The sequence below is a fragment of the Gossypium arboreum genome, chromosome 6 (genome assembly GCF_025698485.1).
Source record: "Gossypium arboreum isolate Shixiya-1 chromosome 6, ASM2569848v2, whole genome shotgun sequence".
NCBI classification, from domain to species: domain Eukaryota; kingdom Viridiplantae; phylum Streptophyta; class Magnoliopsida; order Malvales; family Malvaceae; genus Gossypium; species Gossypium arboreum.
The window spans coordinates 9,968,366-9,995,427 of NC_069075.1; the positions used below are offsets into that span (position 1 = coordinate 9,968,366).

The 27,062-nt window shown below is 34.4% G+C and overlaps 2 protein-coding genes across 4 annotated transcripts; one reads left to right on the forward strand and one right to left on the reverse strand.

Moving 5' to 3' along the window:
• Nucleotides 1-299: 299 nt before the first annotated feature.
• LOC108483916 (probable glycerol-3-phosphate dehydrogenase [NAD(+)] 2, cytosolic) lies at nt 300-4,285 on the forward strand. Of its 2 annotated transcripts, none has more exons than XM_053029918.1 (6): nt 300-504; nt 1,156-1,896; nt 2,016-2,237; nt 2,672-2,919; nt 3,535-3,674; nt 3,860-4,285. In XM_053029918.1, exons 2-6 carry the CDS (start codon nt 1,236-1,238, stop codon nt 3,984-3,986), a joined length of 1,398 nt encoding a protein of 465 aa, XP_052885878.1. In that variant the 5' UTR covers nt 300-504; nt 1,156-1,235; the 3' UTR covers nt 3,987-4,285. The 2 variants fall into 2 exon arrangements, with proteins under 2 accessions (XP_052885878.1, XP_052885879.1); XM_053029919.1 differs by having other exon boundaries at nt 497-696.
• Nucleotides 4,286-12,252: 7,967 nt separating this feature from the next.
• On the reverse strand, nt 12,253-17,052 carry LOC108486175 (zinc finger CCCH domain-containing protein 53). Of its 2 annotated transcripts, none has more exons than XM_017790066.2 (10): nt 16,398-17,052; nt 14,907-16,197; nt 14,608-14,793; nt 14,336-14,515; nt 14,150-14,244; nt 13,821-14,072; nt 13,589-13,742; nt 13,176-13,385; nt 13,015-13,101; nt 12,253-12,905 (listed from the first exon to the last, which is right to left on the reverse strand). In XM_017790066.2, the coding sequence occupies exons 2-9, from the start codon at nt 15,932-15,934 to the stop codon at nt 13,029-13,031; spliced, it is 2,178 nt and encodes a 725-aa protein (XP_017645555.1). In that variant the 5' UTR covers nt 15,935-16,197; nt 16,398-17,052; the 3' UTR covers nt 12,253-12,905; nt 13,015-13,028. The 2 variants fall into 2 exon arrangements, with proteins under 2 accessions (XP_017645555.1, XP_017645554.1); XM_017790065.2 differs by having other exon boundaries at nt 14,330-14,515.
• Between the last annotated feature and the right edge of the window lie 10,010 nt (nt 17,053-27,062).

Here is a 27,062-nt window from a genome sequence, read left to right on the forward strand (position 1 = left end):
CCAGAAAACACGTCCTATGTGACACGTTTTCAGTGATGTGGCAATTAAAATACATCGTACAAGATGCATTTTTCTTTCTCATTTCAAAAACAAAGTAAATCAGTAATTTTTTAAAAAATATATTCTAATTTTTAAAATATTTTTTTAGCATATGTACATAAATTAACCTCAAACTAAAAAAAGCAAAATCTTTTCACAATTAAATCAGGTAAAATCAGTGGATTCGGTTTAGGGTTATAATTTTTATAAAACCAATTAAATCAAGTTTTAGAATCAATCAGCACTTACCTTCTCAGTCAGCAGCATATAATTTAATTAAGAAATTATTTTTTATAAGTACATTAAAGAAATAAATTTTACCTTTACAAGTAACCTTAATGGAAAAAGGGGAGGAAAAGAAAGAATTTAATTGCACGATATACATGTGTGAAATCAATCAGCAATGCGATCCTTCCAGACAGCGTCTTAACAGAAAGGTGCTGAACCGAGTTAAGCTATGCTAAGGTAAGCTGTCATTTAAACTGCAAAACATATTTTTTCTTCTTTGAAGCTAACGCCTTTCTTTTTCTTCTTTTTTTTTTTTTTGACTAATTTCTCTCTTTCAACTTAACCGCCTTCATCATTTCAATTTTCGTTGAGCTTATCAATCTCTTTTTGGACTACTCATTTTGTAATTTCGTCTGAATTGTATCAAAGGTTTGAGCTTTTCCGTCGCATTTTTTTTTTAAAATTTGCATAAACTGTGTTAAATGATGTCATAATTGATGCTTACCTCGTTGAAGAGGCCGACAGAAAAGGGCGTCATTCACTTTCTCTCTCTCTCTCTCTTTTTTTTTTTGGTTACTAGTAGTTTGGTAGATAGTAGATAGCCAAAGACTGACTGAGTTTTCAAAGTCTGCTTTTGCCTTGTTGGATTAAATATAATGTGGGTTCTTGCTTGATGAGAGTTTTTTTTTTTTTTTAATGATCCAGATTTAAAAAAAAAATTGGGTCAAAGGCGGGCTAAAGATTTCAGATTGGATTGTTGTTGATTAGTTGGTTCTTGTCTCTTGTAATTGACATGCATGCTGGGTGAAATTTCTTGGATGATTGAACAGTTTATAGAGGCATGTGCTTTTTTTTCCTGAACTTGTAGAATTTGTTTCAATCTCGCAGGCCAAGGCATAGACCTAGTATTCTTGAATTAGAAGCTTGGGATATTTGTTCTTACATAGGATTTTAATTAAGAGAGAGAGATGCCAGGAACTAGTGAAGAAATGAATCAGAATTCTCGTGCCAATGGCTTGATCCAGAACTCTAATGGTTCTTTAGAAGAGAAGCTTGATGAGCTTCGACGTCTGATGGGAAAAACAGAAGGCGATCCTTTGAGAATTGTTGGTGTCGGGGCAGGTGCTTGGGGTAGTGTTTTCACTGCTTTGCTGCAAGACAGTTATGGTCACCTGAGAGATAAGGTTTTGATAAGAATATGGAGGAGACCTGGAAAGATAGTTGATAAGGCCACAGCTGAACACTTATTCGAAGTGATCAATTCGAGAGAGGATGTGTTGAGGAGACTGATTAGGCGGTGTGCTTACTTGAAGTATGTTGAGGCAAGATTAGGCGATAGGACTCTGTGTGCAGATGAGATTTTGAAAGATGGTTTCTGCTTGAATATGATTGACACTCCTCTTTGCCCTTTAAAGGTTGTTACTAACTTGCAAGAAGCTGTTTGGGATGCTGATATTGTAATTAATGGCTTGCCATCAACCGAAACTCGCGTGGTGTTTGAGGAAATTAGAAGGTATTGGAAAGAAAGAATAACAGTGCCCATAATCATATCTCTGGCAAAGGGTATAGAAGCTGAGTTGGAGCCTGAACCTCGCATAATAACTCCTACCCTGATGATCAGTCGAGCAAGTAAGCTTCCTTCTTTGTTTCCTGAACTTTTGGCTATAGCCACATTAATTGTTTTAACCTATTTTCTGAATTTCGGAATAAAATTCATATTAATATGAATCTTACCCCTGTTCTTGCAGCCGGAATCCCCATTGAGAACATTCTCTATCTTGGAGGACCTAATATTGCTTCAGAGATTTACAATAAAGAATATGCTAATGCTCGAATTTGTGGGGCTGAAAGGTGGAGGAAACCATTGGCAAAGTTCTTAAGGCAGCCCCACTTTATTGTGTGGGATAATGGTGACCTGGTTACTCATGAAGTTATGGGTGGTTTGAAGAATGTCTATGCCATTGGAGCTGGTAAGATCTAGTTTTTGGCAAGAATGCCAAGTCTTGCACCTCACACAATAGGCTGTAGGCAGAGTTAGCTTAAAGATAAAGAATGATCCTTGAAAGAGACAACAATGTTATGCAATTGAATGAATTGATCAACACAACTCTGGCTAATGTATGATCAATATAAGGTCACCCAGTAAAAGAAAAACAAAGGTGTTGAGCCAATGTCCTACTTTCCTTGTGTAGTTGTAGGTAATGTGACTTTGAAGTGGTAGCTATTTGGTTGATAACCTCTATTCCATAGTCTCCAAGATGCCAAGGGTTTACAACTATTTCTATGTATAACACTTTTCTGACAGAATCAAACAACTAATCTTGGACTATATTAATTTAAATTCAATTTTAGCAATAAGTTGAAATTTAATCTTTATATTTAATCTACAATAATGATTCCACAGGGATGGTAGCAGCTCTAACCAATGAGAGTGCCACCAGCAAATCAGTATACTTTGCACTGTGTACGTCTGAGATGATATTTATCACTCATCTCTTGGCAGAAGAGCCTGAAAAACTTGCTGGGCCTTTGTTGGCCGACACTTACGTAACCCTGTTGAAAGGTCGTAATGCCTGGTATGGGCAACAGTTGGCTATAGGGGGACTGAGCCTTGAAATGGGTGATAGCATCAAGGGGAAGGGTATGATTCAGGTATGAACTTTTCTGTTCCAAGTAATATTTTGAGCAAAAGTTTTAGGTTAGTTTGGAAAGAGTTGAGTTAATACTCGTCTGACTTAAAGCAAATCATCAAAAAATAGTAGTGATTTGAAAGCCACTATCGAGAACTTTTGGAAAGATGATATTCAATTAATGGTGATATGGAAACCTATTCCTTTATTTATATTCTTTTGGTATTTATGTCTCTGCCTTTATTGCTTCAAAGATGCTTGCTTTCGATCAAAATAATGACAGTGGAAGTCTAGAGGCAGTTTGTCTTTAAAACTGTTGCATAAATTAAACAGTAATACAAGTAGTAGTAACTCCTATGACATGTTCAAGTAGATGAAGTATCCCATACCATTCCTCGACTGTTAAAGATCAATTTCCATTTGTTTTTATGGCCATTTCATTTGTTTTGTCGGTGTAAGCATCTCCATTTCTTCGTCAGTTTGCAGCTCCCTTGAATTTCAACCACATGCTTTAGCAAGATAATTATAAGATTGCTGTTCAGTAATAAAGCAAGATTCTACCTTTTTGTCTTCTTTGCATCCTATCTGATCCCATCATTTAATTCCTTTTACGATTTTAATCTCATTACTATGGCAGGGTGTCTCTGCTGTGAAAGGCTTTTATGAGCTGCTTAGTCAGTCCAGCTTAAGCGTCCAACACCCTGAAGAAAACAAACCAGTTGCTCCTGTGGAGTTTTGCCCCATCTTGAAGATGCTATATAAAGTACTCATCACAAGGTACTCAATTTCGTTTCCCCCACTCCCTAGTTGATGTTTCTTTTTTGAAATACAAGTTAAAGCTCCCCATGTCTCTCCATCTATTCATACATGCACACATATATGTTGATTTGAGCTTTAATCTATCTAACCTATTCATGGTTTGAGAAGTGTGAGGTGATGGAAAACTTGGTTTGAATGTTCAGGGAGTTCCCATTACAAGCCATCCTTGATGCATTAAGGGACGAAACCATGTATGATCCGAAAGACCGAATCGAGATAGCACAAACTCATGTGTTCTACAGACCATCCCTTCTCGGTCATCGGCCTTGATGAAGAGAAAGATGATGATCCGATTGGCTTCATCTTGAGATGTGAATTTCATAAACAAACATCACTAGTGTAGGTTCTATTGTTAAAAACTAGGTGTTGCGGTGGAGGGTCAATCCCTGGAAATGTGATGACTGTGAGATTAATGTTCTTTCAATTCCTATTGCTTTTGTGTGTTATCCATTTGTAAAAACTAGTTCTTAATGGACTTTTGAGTATTTCTTTATTTGTTTTGAATGTATACGTAATTTATCTTTTTTTAATGAACTCGAAAATAAATTATAAATACTAGATTATCACAACGTGACAAATTTTATTTAATATTTTAAAAAAAAGTGATATAGCAATTAAATATAGCTTTGCTTAATTTTATCATCGAATTGAGATACGGGTCAAAATCGGTAAGATATTATTTAGATCTATTTAAATTATATTTATATTACATATATACAAGGAGGGTTTCATTTATACTAATGTAAAATTTTAGTATTTTTATATCTTTTATACTATTAATATTTTAATAATTTATTCGTAGTAACAATATATTTGTATTTGTTATGTTTGTAAATTTTAATCGATCCTATATTTTTATCATATTGATTTAAAATATTCCTATATCACATATATATATATATATATATATATATGTGTGTGTCTTAGTATATATATTGTAAAAGGAGTGGAAGAAGCATATATGAAAATATTGAGTTTTTGGTTAGTTCTATAAGTTCAAAATACTTCCTTTTAAGTTATATTTAAAATGAATTATTTTATATAATTGATTTTGAAATATAATTTTCTTGTCTTATTAATACCAATGCATATATATATATATATATAAAGCATAAATGAAAACATTAAATTCTAGATTAATTTTTAAATTCCAAAATACTTACTTTTTCTCATTATATTTAAAGTGGATATCGTTTTCATAATTAAGTTTGAAATATGCCTTAATTACAAATTTCAAATTATTAAGCATTTTAAATAACTCATCAACACATGTTTTCATATTTGCATTATTATCTTCAAATTATTTTGAATCGTAATTTACTAGTAACACAATTTATAACTAAGCAGATTAATTACCATAATAATATATAGTAAATATATTTACTACTCAACAATTCCTTTCATATTGAACTTTATTTGCTACCTCAAAGTATCCAAAGATTCATATTTCAAGTAAATTAATGTCATATTCAATAATAAATACATTATACAAATGGATCTACTTTTTAATGCCAATGTAGGATGTAATAGAAATATTGTTAATATTGATTACGAAAATATAGGTAAAAATTATGGAAAATAAAAACACAACAATTAAGGAATAATTTATATAAAATAAAATTAGTATTCAAAGCATACCATTCTTCTTTTCATTTTTTGCATGTACGAAGGCTTATAAATAAGTTCTTGTAAAGACGATGAAACAAAACAAAAAAAAATTAAAAATTAAACCAGTAGGAGTTTAAAGTTTTTTAACCTTATTTTTCTATTTTAAATTTTTTTCTTATTTCCTATTTTATATTTTTAACTCTATTTTACGTTATTTGTTTTAACATCATTTATTTTCTAATTTTTACATTAAAATCATGGAAGGAATCTTTTATGAGAGAGTGATCTAGTAGATGCAGTGTGAGGTCGGGATGTATAGTACCCTGCACAATGAGCAGCTTAAAATTAATGAAAAAGATGTTGAAAAAACAAAGATTTCATTTATTGCAATTGACGGGTTGCACAATATACAACATTTTATACAATATTTAAGCTATATTATTTATGAAAATGTATATTTTAAAAAATTTAAAAGTATTGTAATTAATAACTAATTCATGCATCACACGATATAAGTAGCTAGTTAATATATATTTAATGGTTGAAATTTTTTATACATAAAATGAATAGTTAAAAATTTTTAATCTATGCAAAACTTTGACATGCATAATCTAATATAAATGGAGTTTGAAACATATCAAATTGCTAAAATATTAATAGTATAAAAGTTACGAAAGCACGTAAAACCACTTAAGTTTGTAACTATTTATTTTATCTAAAAACATTCAACTGTTTAGTAAATATTTATATATATAATATTTTAGATTGATTTAATAGAGATATCGGATCGTTTCTTAAAGTTTTACATGCATAATAAATATAATCATATTGATAATTCAACTATTGATATTAATGGTACAAAAAGATACAAAAGGGTGTAAAACTAGTGTTGTGGACCCCCCTCTCTATATATTTATATACTATTATTTAAATATCTGGTGTCACAAGTTAATTGGGCATCAACTCCGTTAAGAAAATTATAAAAATATCCTTTTATATTTAAAATAAGTTACATTATTCAATGAAACTTTATTTTTTAATTTTAAAAAATAAAAAAATGAGTACGGTAAAATTTGACTCCATATTAATTGCATTAGTAAAATTTAAAATTTTCACTCAACCAAAATTTTATTTTATTATTTTATACATTTTAATTTTTATTATACACATTTTATTATCTCTGTCAATTGTATATTTATATTATTATTTAAATACACTTTTGTATTCAAAACACATGATTTTCTAATATATATATAAAAGTTCTAACTTTGTTATTTTAAAAAAATTCTAATTTCTTCCCCATCATTTAAACTAAACTCGAATTTTAAAATCGTTATTACTGAAAAATTTTACTTAAATATTATTCTCAACCCTAATAGTAAAATGATTGGAATACCTTCGATTATATATAAATATATATATATATATTTAAAAGGTGATTGCACTTTTTTTTGCAACATTTAAATATTTTTTTATTTCACCTTTTTTAGATTTTAACTTTCAAATATTAAATAAAATTTTGAAACTAAACTTAATTTTTCCTGTTTTTAAATATTAATTTTTCACTCCACCTTTTTTTTATTTCACATTTTTTCAACTTTAAAATATTATTATTTTTTCATTCCACGTTTCTTTTTAAAATTTTACTTTCAAATTTTTATTATTAATAAATTTTTATTTTAACCGCCTACATTTTTATAATTTCAAATTATACGTTTCATTATTTATTATATATTATTTTTAAATACATCAGTATTTTAAATATATAATTTTCACATGCATATCGTGTGATAGTATTTATAATTATTATTAATTAATTTTAAATTATATATTTTATTATTTATTATATGTTATTTTTGAACATATATTATATTCTATATTTATAATTTTACGCGCATATGTTTTGGATAGGATTTCTAGGATTAAAATGAAAATTTTAAAACTAAACGTATTTAATTGAACGAAAATCATTAACTCAAAATTTAAAAGATTTAGTATAAAACTATAAGTATATAGTCTCTACATCGTGCAAAGTAAATATGGATAACAAAGGTAAATTTTACTATTATTCACTTAATTATTAATTAGTTACTCAACTATAAAAATTATTAATTGTCACTAAGTTGATTTTATTTTATTGTTAATGAAAAGGTAGATGCAAACTTTTTAATTGGTATAATAACATATTTAGTCCTCAATACTTATATATTCTATTAACTTAGTTCTAATTCTAAATAATTAAAAAATCAATCTCATATATTTACAAATTCTATCAATTTAATCCTCAAACTTTTTCATCAATCAAAATTTTGCTCAAATTTTATTTCATTTTTACCCAAAATTCAAAAGCAGAGCTACAAGACTCGTTTTCATTTTTCTTTTTTTTCACAATTCTGAACTTGAGCCATGGAAACATGTCTTTGCCTACTATACTCGTTTCTCTTTTCCACATGCTGCCTTACGTTTTCAATGTGAGAAACGATACTTGTGTCAAGGTACAGGGAAATAGTCGGAGAAGGAGGGGAGTCGAGAGTGAAAAGAGTATAATCGCTACCGAGGAAAAGAGGGAGTGGAACTTGCTTGTGGCGGTGGTGGCGGCGGGGGAAGCAGGCGATAGAGCAAGCTGAGGTGGTTTTGAGGAGATGTTGTGGGGTGGTGAAATGGGTTTTGGAGAATGTATGAGTTAAAGGAACAAGTTCCGTTTCTGACATTGAAACCGCAAGGCAACATATGGAAATGAGAAACTAGCATAGTAGGCAAAGACATGATTCCATGGCTCAAGTTCAGAATTGTAAAAAGCAAGAGTCTTGTAGCTTTGCTTTTGGCAGGGTCGTGTAATAAACAAAGGTGGGGAAGTTAGAGAAAGAGAGATGATTTTGAACTTTTGGTAAAAATAAAATAAAATTTAATTGGTGAAAAGTTAAGAGGACTAAAATGATAAAATTTATAAATATAGAAAATTTAATTTATTAAATTATTTAGAATTAAAATTAAATTAATAAGATGTGTAAATATTAGGAATAAATATATTATTATACTAATTTAAAAAAGCTACATCATCATTTCAATAAACAATTCAATAGAGAACGACTAAAACACAACCAAAAATAATGTTAATGATAAAAGTATACTAATATTAATTTTATAGTTTATTGATAAAAATAAAATATAAAAAAAAGTAACTTGTAGGAAATACTACTAAAAGGATGGCCTAAGGCCTTCCCTTGACAGGTGTCTTCGCTGTTTTTAAATAGCAATGGATAAATTTCAAGTCTAGTTCCACTATTTCTTCAGATTATATAAAATGGTCAAATTGTAATTTCAGTCTATATCTTGTACTTAAGTTTGAAATTTAATTTTATACTTTAATATTTTACATAATTTGGCACTTCAACATTTATAATTTCATTAGTTAATCTAAATATTTTATTCTTATTAAAATGTAGACATAAATTTTAAGAATTGTTAACACCATTAAAATTCTATGTTAAATTCATGTCCATTACAATGTATTTTTCTTTATCACATAATTATTGAGTGAGTTCTTTTTAAATTTTAGAATATCAAGCTAGGAAAAAGTTGAACCAAAGAATTTTAACGGTATTAACAATTGGATCTGAATTTAATTTAAAAACTAAGACTAAATTCTTAAAAATAAAAATACAGGGACTAAATTTTAAATTTTAAATATAGATAAAATATAAAAGCTTAAAGTATTGAGTCCAAAAATAATTAATGGATAGGAAACCATAGCAGTAAAAATAAAAGCTCAGCACTTGATTATTCACAAATTACACTGATTTTTTCTTTTAATAATATTTCTATTATGCAACACATGTGACTTTGTTGTATAGCCCACGAGGGTTTTTCATTATTTTTATCATTATTATTTTCTTTTAATTTCACCTTTTATATTTTTGGTATCACATCTAAAATCTTATAATTATATTCTTAATTAAATTTAAAATAATCAAGCTTATAAAATTGAATCGAATTGTACTGTTAAAATTTGGTATTTTTTTATTATAGAAACATGAACAATTTTTAAATGGCATGGCATAAAAGATTGGTAGTTTTGAAACATAAAGTAATTAATTATATCCTAAATTTGAATGAAATTAAAAAGAATCATTTAAGAAAAATGACAAAAATAAAAGATCAATGTTCTTTTGTTTCGATTGATGAATTTTGGTGCACATGGTCTCTTTACCATGAAGCTGCCAAACTGGAGAAATTTTATCCCAATCTTCATTCCTGGTAGAAAGGCATTGCAAGGATAATCAAAACTCCACCAAAGAAAGTTTAGTCGGATCAATATCATCTCGGCTCCTCTGCTGGATTTCTTGATGTATTGGAGGACCATACAATGCCTTTGGTGCCATTCGTAACTGAAAGAATTCCATTGCCATTGATGCTTAGAACTCCTGAGGTATCCGAAACTGAGGCTTCCCTATTGGCAACCCATGCAACAGTCCCAGTTGATACCCAGTTCAAAGCTTCCACCAGCTGACACAAGAGTTTCACTATCTCTTATGGATTGCCCTCTTAAGTTTTTTTCAGCCTTCGTCCTTGTTCTAACTGCATAATCAATTTATGGTATTCCCTATTTTATATTTCCAATTATCAATTGTTTGAACCAACAATTCAGCACTTTCTATTATGACTCGTAAGCATGGAAAACCACCATTTATGGCAAGGAGCTATGTGCAAAGGGGCTGGAACATCCTGGAACGGGAATAAGGATAGTGTCCCAAGTTTTGGTAATAGAGAATAAATTGAATGGATTTCGACAGCATTATCATGGACAATAATAATTGACAACGGAACAAAGAATTGGCTTAGACTTTGAACCAATAAAAAAGGGAATGGGCTCAAACCCCTTAACAATCATAGTTACCAACCAATCTTGAACGAAACTTTCTCATGCAGTGAAGGGAGTGCAGTGTCATGAAAAGCAGGACCAGATGGTGTAAGGGCTACTATTTACATCAAAACATTGCTTAATCAGGTTATTCTCATTCTTTAGAGGCTCTGTAGAGAAAGAGATAGAAAGACAGTCAAACTGCTGACAATAAGACAAGCTATTGCCTTGATTAGTAGGAGAGGAGATATGGGGCAAAGAATAGTTGATCATCAAGCTGATTCAAAGAGGCCTTCGAAGGTCCAGTGGCAAGTTCAACCTACTGTCTCCAGTACCTGAACAAGTTTTCTTTGCTTTTACAACTTTTAATTATATATCGTGCAGATGCTAGGTCATAGGGAGCTACCCGGACTTTAATGTTTTAAAGGCATCCCTCAATAAACGAAAGCACATTTGATATTTCCATGTGTCCTTATACCAAATATACTATATAGCATCCCTTTTTGTACAAGTCAAATCCCCTGAGTATAGACTATTTGCATTCCTAGACATAGTTGTATTCTATTATGTTTCTAAGGTAAAGATTTTTTCCCCAATTAAAGTCGACCTTTATATTATACATATCCCCTAGAATGTAGCTCTTTTTGGACCCTATAAGTATTTAATTAAATCATGCTTATTGGCCACCTCCATGATCTGTATGTAGGTGAAAACCTAGTGCTTAAAGATGGCAAGTTTAGGTGATATTATTCATCCTTTAAATAAACACACGTTGATGAAAATGGAGAATCAAATTTCATTGGTAAATGATGCTATTTGTCCAGCTATCATGAGTAAAGCCGATAAATAAAATATAAAATCATTGCTTATGGCACCGAAACTGTCGAAATAGCAAGACTCCCCAGCCGCCACAAAATTGCATGATTTAGACAAGAGTCTGGAAATATGGTAACCTATGATGATTTGACTATTGTCAAGATACGTAAGCAATTGTAACTCCTAAATAATTTTTTATCAAGTTGGAGGGAGGGACATTTGAATTTGATCATCTCTTGCGTTTTTGTTAATGATTAGAGCGTGAACAAGTCGCCGTAAATTTCCCGGAAACCAGACAAGTCCCTTGGAAAAAGTAGATTCCGCTTTTGCGGAAAGGGCAAAAATTGGCATAGAAAAAGTTCTTTTTTTTCCCTCCTGACCTGACCCCTCTACGTGTCATGTTAAAAGAACATGACGGCTTGTACTTATCAGCTTTACCCCCCTTCCCCTTTACCCTACCACTTGCTTGCCAGCTTGCCTCCCCTGTTGTTTTGCTTTTCTTCGCCATTGATTACATTTACAGACTTCAAGGCAACAGTGAAAGTAGACAAAAGAAAAGACCCCTCCAAAAGGACAAAACTAAAGAAATCAAATGTTTTTAACTGTGACAATGGCAGCACCCACAGTTTCACACACAGCCCCAAAGATTCTCCAATGTACAGTGCAACCGTGCACTTATACCATACGTGTGGCATCATCCTATATAAGCAGTTAAGCTTAAGCTTAATAAGCTTAATCTCTTTCACTTTTTCTACTTATATATTGTCTATTGGTATGCGGCAAGAGCCAAAATCTGAGTGATTGGGAGCTGCTGGATTTTTTTAAAATAAAAAAATATATATAAAAAAAGAAAAAGTAGCATCAGTGAGTGAGCCACATGGGTGGGTGGTGATGGAGAGGACCCAGTTACAGCCTGGCACTTACGTAAATTATTATTTACTAAATCAAAAACAACAATGAGTAGGACCCACTTCTGCTGTCAGGCTCAGCCACCCATGTGATTGTTTATGTCTTTGTGGACCATCCTGTTTCTCCCTCTCAATGAATGTCATACCAGTGTCTAAAAATCTAAATTCTCAAAGGATATATGACCCCACCTAATCAATAATATGCCTTTGCCAATTTGCTATAATGCATCATTGCATGTGCAGGTAACATTCAAACAATCAGACAAATTCTTTTGCACTAAGACCAATAAATAATAATAAACTTATAAAAACAAACACATAATAGATTAGAATTTAGAGCTCCTTTTTGAAATTCTGATGCCTTTTACTAGTGAATTCTCTATCTCATAACAGTAGATCATGATCAAGGTACAACTTTGAACTGAGATTTAAGATTCCCTCTATAGATGTCTTCCCCCTACAATACCATATATGCATGTTTTTACTATTTCTACCTCTTCGAGTGTTGCTTCCCTTCTTTTGAGTGCAGATGCTCTGTACAGAAGAGGATTTTGATTACACCCTAACAAACATGAACTAACAAGGCTAGGAAAAAAATGAACAAACTAAAATAAGGGGGGTTTTTTTTCCTTGTTTCTTCCAGGGAAACCATCACTGCTGGAAAAATAAGGGAAAGAAATTACAGTTCAAGGGGAGTTACAACTACACATTGACTGTGTGATCCTTTTTTTTCTTTCTTCTTCTATGCTTTTACCTGTGGTCCAAACTACTGAAACAATAGATAACAATATTACAACAAAATAAAGGAATGGCTGACCCACTTCCTTCACTGCCTTTTATGTACGCATTTTGTATGGTAGTAAGTATAGTATTGACGATGATTACGAGTAACGGTTGAGTGGTGGTTCTGATTGTAGTGCGGTGGTGGTGGTGGCTCTCTATAGATCTCTGATCTCTGATGTGAAATTTTGTGCTTGATTTATACCTTCAGTCTTCCTGTCATGTGAAGGTAATCTCATTAGAGAAACAAAACATAACTCATCGTGCAAATAAAAGCAAAACAGAAATAATGCATTAAAGAAAGAATCCTACGCTATCTGTTTACCTCAGCATAGGAAGCTAAATACCAACAGGGCAAGTCGGGCCGCCTGTGCCGGCATACATACCAATGGTACCATGTCCAGACGAGAACCTGCGTTGAGAAGCAATACTCATTTTACAAATACCGAGATTCCGTTTATAACCATATTGAGAAAAACAAAGTACCTGGGCATTTGACAGTTGAAAGAGTTGAAGGATGCAATCTCTAAAGCATTATTTGCAGGAAGTAGAGTTGAAGAGACCCAGTTACTGTTGACAGAAGAAGCCGAGACTGAAACATCCCGATCTGCTTCAGCATTGGAGAATGCAGACAAGAACTCCCCGGATGCTTTGGTAGGAGATGCGAAAGGATTATCAGGAAGGTTGTGCTCCAAACTGCAATTTGATACAATAGACACATAAGTCACAACAAATCAACACACTATTCGATCACCCCCAGGCTTGAAATTAAACCATAAATATCATAGATATGAACTAAATAGAAACCGAACGCAAATTTAAGCAACAATATCCTATTCACCAGCATTGATTTAGTCCTGATTTCAATCTGAATGGACAAAGTTCCATTACGTATATACCTTTCTGGCAGATTAGCATCTTCACAATTAGGGCTCTCCTTGCTAGTACCATTTTCTTCAACACTGGCCGGTTCTTTAGCAATCGCAGTAGTACTCACTGCTTGCTTCTCAGAAGCAGTGGTAGATACAGCCAGCACAGGGTTAGAACAATTCTCTGTAATAAGAAAATGTCAACCATTTTTTCCCAGGAAAGAATGCTAATTCATACGAACTTGGGAAAATGTGTAGCTACCTTGTGGAGCTTCTTGACTGTTGTGAAATTGAGGAAGTACAAGTGACTGGCTGAACGGGTTTGGTGAGTGGGTAGGTGATGGAATGGGACTTCCACTAGAAAGAGCCCTGTGATGGTGATGCTTCTTCACATTCAGGAGTTGCAGGCCCATCAATCTTCTATTTTGAAGCTCAAGGGCTTGCTGAAGATCAGCTTGCTCCTCCAACTTTCTCCTCCATAACAAGTCCTGGGTATTGTAAAACATCCTTGACCCTACAGTAGACACCAGATATTGTTAACCTGGAATACATCACAAGCAAAATAAACGGTTCGTTGGCTTCTCTGCTTACCTAGCTGAAGGTCAAATGGATCTCTAGAATCAAGGGCAGTTGGAGTACCACAAGGGGAGAACTCTCCTCTTTCCACTTGCTGTTGCTGCTGTTTCCTGCGAGATAACACAGCAGGTTTAACAGATCTAGACCAAGTAAGCAGGGCATCCAAAATTAAGACTTTAAAGTGAGAGAGAATGCCTGTACTTGTCCGGAACTTTGCCTTTCTCTTTGTAAGGCTTCACCAGAACCCGAGCATCGCAAACAAAATGAGGATTCCCTTTAGCCAGGATGATCTTCACGGTCTCAGGATAAACAAAAGTGACAAATCCAAACATTCTCTTCTGCTGGTATGGTATCCTCACATCTTGAACCGGACCATATATACTTCAAAGGTGAAACATAATAGTTTTTAGCATCAAAAGGTGAATTTAAAAAAAACAGCAACAACATAGAAGAAGAGTGTTAAAACAAAAAACCTGAAGTAATTTGACACATCCTCCTCTCTGAAAGTGCTATCAGCTGGGAAAGTCAAGTAGATCTGTCTTGAAGCTGGGTTAACCATGCCTGCTTCACCGTTCATTGAAAACCCGTTTCTTTCAAGCCTGGAACGGTTAAACTTGTTCATATCATCACCCATCATTAAAGCAGCAGCGGCAGCAGCCCTACAGTGTCAAACCAAAATGAAATCTTTCATCAGTTCTACACACCAAATATTTAAGTGAAAACTAAATCTTTAACTACATAATAGATTGCACAAAGAGAAAGGACCATGTACCTCTGAGTATCATTTTGTTGCTGTTGAAGGAACGAATTCATGCCCTTTGGGGAGTAAGGAAAAGAAGCAGAACCCATGAGCTGTGAAGCAGCAGCCAACCTTTGTTGCTGAGCGGATTTAGATCTAAGTAACTCATGGCACTGGTCCATCTCGATCTTGTTAGGTGAACCCACCATGGTTGCACCATCTGCTCCTCCAACTACTGAACCAGACTCCCCAAGCCCACAATGGATAAATCTACAATTATTCCCATTTTTACAGTACCCCCTAGCAAAATACAAGCAGGGTCTCCACCCAAACCCTGAAGCCGGGTCCTCAGCACCCACAATATCGCTCACAGAGCTGCTCCTCCTGTGAAAGGAGGTCCCCCAATAAGAGGGGAACCCCATGGCGTCAGTGCTGCCACAAGCAGCAGCAGCAGCTGAACTCGAGGACAAGTCAGCGGGTTGGGGGTAAAAGAAATCATGGTTCTTGGGGTTAAGCTGCGGTGAGCTTTCGTTGAGGAAAGCTAGTTGATCTTGAAGTTGAAACTCATCAACCATATCAGTAGCTCCTCCGTTTCCATAGAAGGGCAAAGAAGAAGGATTTAAAGACCCACTGCTTGGACTAATCAACTCATCAGGGTTTGGAAGTTCAGACAAAGGACTCCAAGAAGAAGTACAAGAAGAAGTAGAGAGGTTAGTAGGGATGGTGAGAGAAGATGGCAGATTGACTCCACCGTTGGGTAGGAGCCTGGAAGCTGCAGAGCTTTGCCTTGGAATATTAACAGGATTCTGGTTGTTGGCGAGGAAAGGAGAAGGAGATGATGGGGTTGAAGGTGTAGAAGGAGAGTTAGAAGGAAGACCAAGCTCTTTTTTGGCCTTGAGGATGACAGACTGAAGTGAAGCTTCAGGACCAAAGGCTAAACGAATCATCTCCTTCTCCCCATGGTCCTGAATCAGCAGTAGACCCATGATTTTGGAAGCGTTTTCTGGTTCAAGGTTTTGGATTCTTGAGAACACAATTCTGGTTGCTTCATAGCTATCCATAATAGAAAGCGCACACACACACCAACCCCCCAGCACTGTCCAAACAACGTTCACTTGCTCTATACCTTTTTTACTCTTTTCTTGTATGATTTTGAGAGAGAGAGAGAGAGAAGAGAGAGAAATAAGCGTTTAGAGAGTAAGGTCTTTTACAAGTAAAACATCTTTCTCTCTATCAACCACAAGCTCTACCTACCAACTGGTGAGTTGTGACCAGTTAGCAGCATTGCAGTAGGTCTCTCTTTCTTCCTTTCTCTTATTTATTCCTGCAAAAAAAAAGTTCTTTTTTATTTTAAAGAAAAAAAAAAGAGTATGAAGGAAACGTATATAGCACAGAGAAAATAATAAAATGAGAAAAGAGAGGCGTCAAAAAGGAGTATTCCCGTCCCGTGTGAGAGATTTAAAAGGGAAGGCAAAAGAAGAAAAAGATGGACATGGCTGTTGAATTTCTTTATAAAGCAAATACCAGCAAAAGTTGCAGTGCGGTGTCTCTAGGAGAAAAGATTAACATCAACCTTTGTCCTTTTTCTCCTCCCTTTTACCTTAATTACTTCCTTTCCTTAATTAATACATATAGATTGGAATAGATTTGGAAAAAAGGGAAAAACAGGTTTCGGCCTTGACCCCATAGATATGAGTCTGAGACGAAGATTGTGAATTTAATTATAGGGTTGTTCTGGTGGTTTCAAAAGGAGAAGTATTTGTATGTAGTAATACTGTCTCTGCAGGGCTGTGTCAGTGCTCTGAATTAGCGCTTGCTGGTTTCGATGTTAATAAAAATCTAGAAGTGGCCAAAAGATAAAAGCAGTGGCTTCTTTCATTCAAGGCAGTGCGCTGTGGACTGTGCGGAGCAGTAGCGTCAATTGCTTCGCTGTTGCTGCTGTGTTGTTGGGTTCTGGAGCCTACAGTAGTGGACTGGTCAGTCAAAGGTAATGGCTTTGGTTTGGAGCGCCCACTCTCTCTCCGGATAATAAACAATTCTTTCTCTCTGTTATAATTAATTTAATAATAATAAAAGACAGAGAATGGTAACTGGTAAGTGACAGTGAAAGAGAGCGTGAAAGCCAAATTCAAAGAGCTTGGTATCCCTCACTTGGAACCATCATTCAAGTCCCCCCTCGGCTTACCTTCTATATGAGGTTGAGGACAAAGTTGTGACACTTGCTTTTATCCGAGATAAAAATGTGACGATGATTCACTTTAATTAATTAAAATTACTATAAAGATAAATAAATTTATTGAATAATAGTATAGTTATGGTGAATTTAAAATATTGTATCTATGAGGACTAAAATTATAAAGACAAGTACACTTATCGAATAATAGTATAGCTATGGTAAGTTCGGAATATCATATCTACGAGGACTAAAAGTACTAGTACTTACTATCTTTCTATTATCTAGCTGGTAAATTAAAGAAGTTTGTTTTTAATCTAAAATTATCTAAACTAATTATTAAGAACTCGACAGAGAATAAAGTAAGAAAATAATCGAATAAATCAATGAGAGAAACAATACCCAGGAAAGAATCCACCTAGACTTCACTTATTATTCTGTATCTGAATTAAACGATTTATTCACTTGTCTTGATCCGTAGAAATCCCTAAATTATATTAATATCTATTTCGAGAGTAAAAATAACTGACTCTAGGTTGATTAATTGAAATCCCTTTCTAATTAAAACCCATATTGTCGCATTAACTCGATCTATGGATTCCCCTATTAGATTTGACTCTAATCCGATAGATTTATATCGTCCTACTTCTAGGATTGCATGCAACTCCACTCAATTATACCAGACCTACTCTTAAGCAAGGACTTTTGCTCCACTGAATTAAGCACATCAATCATGAATTAATATCCTAAAAACATTAAAACATGAAATAAGTACACATAATTAAGATCAAGAAATCAGGTATTTATCATGTAATTCAGAAAATTAAATAACAAGATCCGTCATAACTTTCATCTTCCCTAGGTATACAAGGAATTTAGTTCATACTTTGGGAGGAAAACATATCAAAATTAGGAAAACAACAAAACATAAAGAAACTTAAAAACTTCTAGAGAAGTTGACTAGAGATCTTCAATCTTGAAGGAGATCCTACTTCTGAGTTGATTCTGAAGGCGTTCTTCGAGTAATTTCTTCGTTCTTCTCTGCGTCCTCCCTTAGGTCATCTTCTAGTGTGTATTTAAAAACTTTAGAATGCTCAGAAACCTTAAAAATTGGCTTTTTTCTCGTGTTTGGAAAACATGGAGCGATATCAACACGGGCTGGTACATGGGTGTGTGGCCAGCCCGTGTGGCTCACATGGGCGTGTACTCAGCCCGTGTGAATCTTGAAAGTAGCTTGTTTTGTTCGATTTTGGCCCGTTTTATCTAATTTTGGCCCGTTTTCTACCCCTTTTGCTCCCTTATGCTCTCTTAAGTATAGAAACATGAAATTAAAGGATTAGAAGCATCAAATTCATTAAATTATGTAATAAATCATCCAAAAACATGTTAAGCATGAAATTAAAACATGTTACTTTTATGGTTTATCAAATATCCCCACACTTAAGTGTTTGTTTGTCCTCAAGCAAAATCCTCAACTCACAATTAAAATTAAACTTTCTCAATTCATAATTCTCATTAATAATGTTTTTTCACAATTCACAAATAATCACACATTGATAATTCAACTAAAAGAGTATTAAAGATTCAAACAATCCAAGTCACACATTTTTAAAGCATGAAAACATAGATATTTCCCCTTATCTAGGTAATTACCTTTAATTCAAAACTAACAAGAATTGACATCCTCACTAAAGATTCACTCAAATCACTCAAGGTGTTTAAGGTTCAAGAATAAGCACTCAAAAGTCAAATATGAAAAGTTGTTACCATAGGCTTGCATGAAAATCAAATCTCCGCCACTATAAAATGAGATGATACACAAATCAAAATGTCTTTAAAAGGTTGTAATGGGGCTTAGTTAAGGGTGTGGATAAAGGCTAAAAAAGAGAGTTAGAATCGAGATCGAATTGATAAATTGCCAAACTAGAAAAATAAACTAATACTGAATAATTACATCAATTGAAAACTTATCAATAATAACACGAGCTTCTTCTCAAAATATAAAATTAACTGTTTAAGTTCAAATAACATAGAATTAGTAATAATCAATATAAATATTTTTTTTGAGTTATGGATAATAAGAGATAATTTAACAACTGAAACAAAATAACATAATTAGGCAACTGACCAAATCAAATCTCGAAAAAAAAGAGAGTCAATAAAACAGGAAAAAAAAATTCTCAATGAATAAAAAAGAATGAGTTATGGGTTAATATTAAGGGTGGATCAAGAAATGGTTTATTAGGCTCAAAGGGGTTCACTAAGGGTTAATTATGAATGTATGCTTTTTGTGATAAGTGGGTTAAAATCTAGGTGCCTTTATCATCTCAGCATATCAAATCAAAGGTGTGGTCTCGACATGTATAATCGAAGCAAGTTCTAGAATAACCAATCAGTATTGACACACTCATAACCAATAATAAAGTGAGCACGAAAAGTGTATGCCTTAAAGGCTCAAAATCTCACAAAAATTATGGTTTTTGATATCAATCTTACAAATCTCGAACTTCAAGGTAACACCTCAATTTAAGGAAACAACCTAGCAATTTTTTTATTTATTCTGAAAATAGACTTATCATGCTTGATTCTCTCATATCTTAAAGTTTAAACAATCAATGCACAATTACCTATGAATTTAATCTAAAACATATCAATAAAAATCACAAATCAATGAGTATCTATTCTAATAGTAAAATGAGAAAATTACTTGAATACAAGACATAATTCAGGGATTTTCTAATAATCATATAAATAACCTCCCCACACTTAAGATGTACATTGTCCTCAATGTACAAAAATAGATAATCACAGTAGAAAGAAAAATATTATAAGAGAGGGAGAGAATTGAAACTGCCCTGTATATTGGATGAAATGCCCAGAATAATGAAAAGTAGGATTATAGATAAATGTAGATGTAGTGCATGATTCTGAGCAACTGACAAGAAAATAAACACAATGCTGAAGAAGATTAAAGGGTTACTCGATTAGAAATAACCATAATAATTAAAAAAAATATAGTTCAAAATATAAAAACAAAAGAAGTCTAAAAACATAACAATAAACATAAAACAAAAATAAAACTAAAAAATAAAAATAAAAATAAATGATAAATGGACTCAATGGTCCTCATCATCAGACGCATCAGCATCGTGAGTCAGTGGCGCTGGAGGAGCAATATGGAAATGCTGACAAATCTACTGCAATATCCATCAATACTGTTGACCTTCTAAATGCAGTACTGATGAAAACTAGTGAACTCCTCAAAAGCTAGCAGTAGAAGGAACAGATCAGTGACTCAAAGGTGGAGGCTGTGGTGGGTCTTCGTGATAGGGAGGAACATTATCAGTAAAGTCATCGGGTTCATTCTGAGAGTCAGAATGAAACAATCTATACTGAGGAAGATCTACTCCACGAAGTTGCTCGATCATCCTCATGTGTATCATGCTCAAGATACCCTATGGGGACATCTAGCTGACAAGTTTGAGTGTAGAGGACTGCTCCGGTGTGTCTAGAGACCGAAGTGTCAAGTAAGGCGAGTCACGTAAGGGCTTAGATAGATGAAACCCTTCCTGTGGCGGTCAATCTGATGGCGGAAGGATATAGCGATGAAGTATGCCAAATCAAATATATGCCTGTGCATCATGCTCCATAAGAAATAAGAGTTGTGAGTGCTAATGACTCTAGTGCTCTCTCTCTGACCTGTCAAAGTGTAAGCTAAAAGGGCGTGAATGTACCGTAAGGTCGGAGAGAGAGAAGTCGCATTCTAGCGACTATGATCATATGGTGTCTAGCTAGATGTAAGGTTGGTCCAACAACGTGATGGAAAGAGGTGGATATGGCGATGAAGTTAAAGGAAACCCTCGGTGCTCATAAATTCTTCTGGGTAAAGTCCCATGGCAGCACCGAACTCTGAGACACTCATCTGTTGCACCAAACCACCAAGGCGGAAAGTGATGGTGCTTGGCTCTTCATGAACTGTCATGACCTACTGTACCAGAAATGTCGAGCAAAAATCCAACGTTAGCTCTATTTAAGTGGGCTCGATAATAGCAAAGAATCTATCCCACAGAGCTGTGGCAATAATAGCGTGCACGTCATCAGCTAGTCAGACCTACTCCAATGTAACCCAATCAACAAAGCGGCTTAGGCCGAGTAGTCGTACGCGAATGAGCTGATATAAATCCTCTTGAAGGCCCACTGCAAATTGGAGGTAGGGGTGGCGGGCCTCAACGGATACGCTCAAGGAGGAGGTCGTTCCGGGCCCCTTTCACTTTTTCATAGTGGGGATGGCAGTCTTAGTTTTGCCTCGCATATTCGTCATAATAAACATAAAAACTAAAAAATAAAAACAACAAAAAAGAGATTGAAACTAAAATAAAATAAGAAATAAATAAACAAATAATAAAAATAAATATTAAATAAGATAAAGAAAAGGGTAAAAGTGGACAAAACCGACGATGGTGGTTGGAGCTCGGAGAAATGATGGTGGCGGTGTGATGGGTTAGCTGGGAGACGACGGTGGTTCAGGCGACCATTGTGCGTTTATGCGATGAGGGAAAGATGTAGTGGTAAGGGAGATGGTTCGATGGGGTTTGTGCGTTCAAGAAGAGGAGCAAGGGAAAAAGAAAGGAAAGGGAGAAGGGGTGAGGGGAACGAAAAGTGAGGAGTCGATGGAGAGGCGAGTTTCGGTGTGGTGGTTGAAGGAAATGGGAGAGGGTGTGGCTCGTGATAGATTTAGGTATGATAGGGGTTTGGGTGAGGCGAGGGAAAGGGCGGTGGTGGTTTGTGGTCTCAAGGGAAAATCGGGAAGATGAGAGTTTGGTGACGAGGTGGGACGATTGAGGGAAGAAAAGGAGATGGGAGACGGTACAGCGGCCTGAAAAGGCTGATTAGAAGGCTTGTGGTGACTAAGGTAAAGATAGGAGGAAAAAGACAAAGTAAAAAAAAAAGAAAAGGGATTAGGGTTTTTAATGGGTGACATGGTCGTGTGGGCCCTTGTTAAGCCACACGGTCTGTCACACGCCTGTGTGGTCTCCTATTCAGCCTATGTCAGTTAAGAAAGAAAGATCAATCTTCACAAAACCTCAGACACGCTCGTGTGTCCACGCCGTGTGCAATCTCCTTCGCTTTTTCCACGCTCGTGTGACCTCTTACATGCCCGTGTGGCCCGGCTGTGTCTCACACACAGCTGTGTGCCTTGCCTGTGTAACTCTTTGACTTGTTTTAAAATTGAAATTTTTATCTCCATGTTTCACATGGTCTAGAACATGCTTGTGTGTCCAGGCCGTGTAGACCACACGGCCATGCCACACACCGGTGTGAACTGGTTTAGGCTGTGTCTCTGTCAATTTTTGGAAAAATTAAGTTTCAAGCTCCACACGCCCAAGGACACGTCCGTGTGTCCAGGCCATCTAGGTCACATAGTCGTGTCGCCTAGACGTGTAACTCACTGTCAATTTTTTCAAAATTTTAAAACTAAGTCAAAAGATCCATGCGGCCTAGGACACGCCCGTGTGTCCAGGCTGTGTAGGTTTAAAAAAAACCATTTTTTATTATTTTAAAAATTAATTAATTTTAAAAATATCATGATATAAAATTAGTAAATTAGGAATGTTAACGCTCGGGTTACTCTCAAGAAGCGCTTATTTAAATTCTAAGCTCGACTTACCTAGTATTCACATAGTCACGATGGTTCATGAAGTCGAAACTTCTCTTTCTTGCTGCCAAATCTACTAATAAAATAAGGTTTGAATTAAGTAATATTTACCTTAAAATTGCTGAATTCAGAATGTGTTACCTCGATTGTACTGTATGAAAAGATATTGAGTACCGTAAAAGGGATTTCTCCGTTCACATTAAGCTTAAAAGTGGTGATTTGAGGGTCCGTTTCATCTCACAGTACCTGGTCCCCAACCTTGAAGTGGTTCATTCCATCCTTAAGCTCGTCATGGAGTTGCTTTAGTTTTTCATCGTGTATTCTTCGTTTCTCCTTGACATGTGACTGTCATTCATCTAGTTCATTGCTTTGTAGCCTTCGTTCTTCATGAGTTGTTCTAGTTTTGTCACATAAGGTAGACCGTGGCTCTATATCACTTTTTCGCGGAGTTTCCTGCAAAGAATGTTGAGCCACTAGGTTGTTCATATTAACAAAACTCATATAATCATCTCAATCACTAGATGTCTTAATAGAATCACGAGCTTGGAGTTTTATTGTTTCATCGCCTATATGAAGTATCAATTCTCCTGTACTAACATCAATGATAGTTCTGGTAGTCGCTTAAAAGGGCCGGCCTAAAATTAAAGGTACATCACTATAACGCCCCGTACCCGAGACCGTCACCGGAGTCGAACACGAGGTGTTAACAGACTTAATGCATTACTTAAACAGTTCAAACAATTTATTTTTAAAATTTTCAGTCAAGCTAACAATCTGCGTCATAGTCGCTTAAAAATTTATATCTCGAGTTACGAAACTCAAAATGCAATTCTGTAAATTTTTCCTGAAACTAGACTCATATATCTACTTACTAATTTTTTTCTAGAATTTTTGGTCCAGCCAATTAGTACAGTTTATTAGTTAAAGTATCCCCTGTTTTAGGGTTCGACTGCTCTGACCTCTGTGTATTACGAATTAGATATCTCCCTGTACAGAGTTTCAATGACTATGCCGTTTATTTCTAATAAAACTAGACTCAATAAGTAATCTTTACATATAAATCATGACTTCTAATTATCTTCGAAAAATATATGGTGAATTTCCAAAGTCAGAAAAGGGGATCCAGAAATCGCTCTGGCCCTGTTTCACAAAAATTTAAACATCTCATAAAATATAACTCATATACCTGTTTTGTTCCATCCATATGAAAATAGACTCATAATTCTTCAATTCCATATTTTATTCACCATCTAATTGTATCTCTACTATTTTTAATGATTTTTCAAACTCACGTTATCGCTTTATTCGAATCTATTTTATGGTAAATTTTACCTATTTCATGTTTTCCATGGATTAGCTAGTAATTTAGCATACATAACACCAAATATGATCATGATTAGCCATTCCAATGGCTAATCATTACCAAGCATTTCCATACCACTCAATAACCATATCATAAGACCATATACACAAAATGATTATAATGCTACTCAAAATATGCAAGCCATTATGCCAAGATGGTATACTGGATATAGTGTGAGCATGCCTCCAATCGTCCCGATTTCCGAGCTAGCTTGTCAACACTACAAGGAATGAAAAGGAGGAAGTAAGCATAAATGCTTAGTAAGCTCACATGCAAATAGTAAGTAACACAACTATATAAGCAAACATAAAACATCATTTGCATAATCATCAAGAGACATTCATATCACATTTTCATTTATCATCTTACCATATTGTTGTTATATCGAGTTTTCAACCCGAGGGTTAAGTACATACCTATTCAAAGTATTCATTTCACAACACTTACCAATACGTCCCTTTCATCTCGAGTATTCCTCCATTTGAGTAGAATTTTACCCGTTGAACACATCAGAATATAATTCGGATACATGGAAAGTTTGCACATAAGTGCCACATATGTAGCCAAGCTACCATGTAACCCGCCCATAAGTGAACTCGGACTCAACTCAACGAGCTCGGGCGTTCGCATCCATAAGTGAACTCGGACTCAACTCAACGAGCTCGGATACCTAGTTACATCTCTCGAACTCGGACTCAACTCAACGAGTTTGGACATTCGCATCCATAAGTGAACTCGGACTCAACTCAACGAGTTCGGATGCTCAACCATCCTAGTGACAAGTCACTTGTATCCTAATCTATTCCTAAGGTTCAAGCGGGATTTTCCTCGAACACATCTCCTTGCCATCTTAGTAAAATACCAAACCAATACTCGGTAGTACTTTATATTTAACAATTAATACACATAATTTGCATTTTATTCAAAATAACCACAAAGCATAATATTTCATGATAAAATCAGCATCATATCATATAAACAACATTAAATTGCTTAAAATGACAATTATGTTACTACATTTACACATGAACTTACCTCGTATGCGAAAATGGCTACTTTTACCATTTCGTCCACAACTTGGTATTTTCCCCATTTTAGCCCGAATTTTAGTTTTCCTTGCTCTATCATTTAAAATATAGTCTAATTAGGACTCACATTATTCAAATTGACCTAAAATCATATTTTGGCAAAATTACGATTTGCCCTAAACTTTTGCATATTTACACTTTTGCCCCAAAGCTCGTAAATTAAACTTCAGCCTATTTTCTTATGTTTTATGACATGCTGATCATTTTTCCCTTCTATGGCAACATCAAATTCTCACTCTAACATGTACTTATGACTATTAGGTATTTTTACCGATTAAGCCATTTTTCTAGTTTTCGCTTAAAACCGAGTAGCACAAGTTGTCTAACATAATTTAAAACCTCATATTCTATCATAAAACACCAAAATACAAAAATTTCACCTATGGGTATTTTTCCAAATATGAACCCTAGGTTGAATTATTGCTAGCATAAGCTTAATCGAGCTACCGGGGCTCCAAAAACGTAAAAATCATTAAAAACGAGGCTAGAACGGACTTACAATCGAGCTTGGAAGCTTGAAAAACCCTAGCCATGGTTTCTCCTTGCTATATTCGGCCATGGGGTTGAAGATGAGCAAAATTGGCTTTTAATTTTGTATTTTAATTCATTTTACCCCTAAATGACCAAAATGCCCTTACTACTAAACATTCCAAAAATTCCATCCATGTCCAATTTTTGTCCATAGACTTATAAATTGGTAAAATTGCTATTTAAGACCTCCTAATTAATATTTCAAAACAATTTCATACTAGAAACTTCTAGAATGCAAGTTTTACAAATTATTCGATTTAGTCCCTATTTTCAATTTAAGCACTTTATGCATAAAATTTCTTCACGAAATTTTCACACAATCATGCAATCATATCATAGACCTCAAAATAATCATAAAATAATTATTTCTATCTCGGATTTTGTGGTCACGAAACCACTATTCCGACTAGGCCCAAAATCAGGATCTTACAACTCTCCCCCCCTTTAGGGATTTTCGCCCTCGAAAATCTTACCAGAAAAGTGGTCTTCACTTTTAATCTCATATTCGGTGCCGAAGAACTTTCACTTAGGCTGTACCTCCAATACATCTCTTTAATTTCTCATATGATCTGAAAGCTTACAGTCTCAACTCTCAACTGTTCTTAAATTTTCAACCCTTCTCAGTTTCCCATGATATCATGACATAAAACCCAGATCTCAACTTGATTTAATGGAGACCGGAATTCCAAGAAATCCAACAATCAAAGAGACCTGAAATTCCATGAATCTGATGAGTAGGAATTCATTCAATACCGATATGATTTATAGATTTCGCCAAACATTTAACAATAGGATACATCACATTTTCCTCCTTCCGCCATGGAAATAATTCTGATATGGCCTCAAGAATAATCCTTCTCATTTCCATCCCAATATCAACACTGGCAAGGATAATTTTGATAGATCCCAATGTTCGGCTTTAACCCCTTTAACAACTCTGATTTTATGTATCATCGAATGCTCTAAACTATCACATTACCTCTCTATTTTGAAACACATCACAATTCATACAACGGTACATTACTGAAAGTCAGGAAGTCTTTACTCAATGTAGACTAGTCTAGTTCAGACGCTTCAGTTACCAATATTCTCATCTATCCGAACTCTGTCAACATGTAATAAACTTTTCAGCTTTCACAAGATGAAAACCTTATCATTCGTAGTGACTTTAACTAATATCCAACTCTTTCTAATAAATATACACTTCTCATTCAGACTATTTACTCTTTTATCTGTACAAAATGAAATTCTATTATCAGACTTGAAAAAAATAATCCTGACATAATTGTCACATGAAATCTTTCAAATAAATAATTCACCATACCGACTGAAACTCGCTTTTATCACCTATGACTTTCTTGATGTCAAATCCTTACGT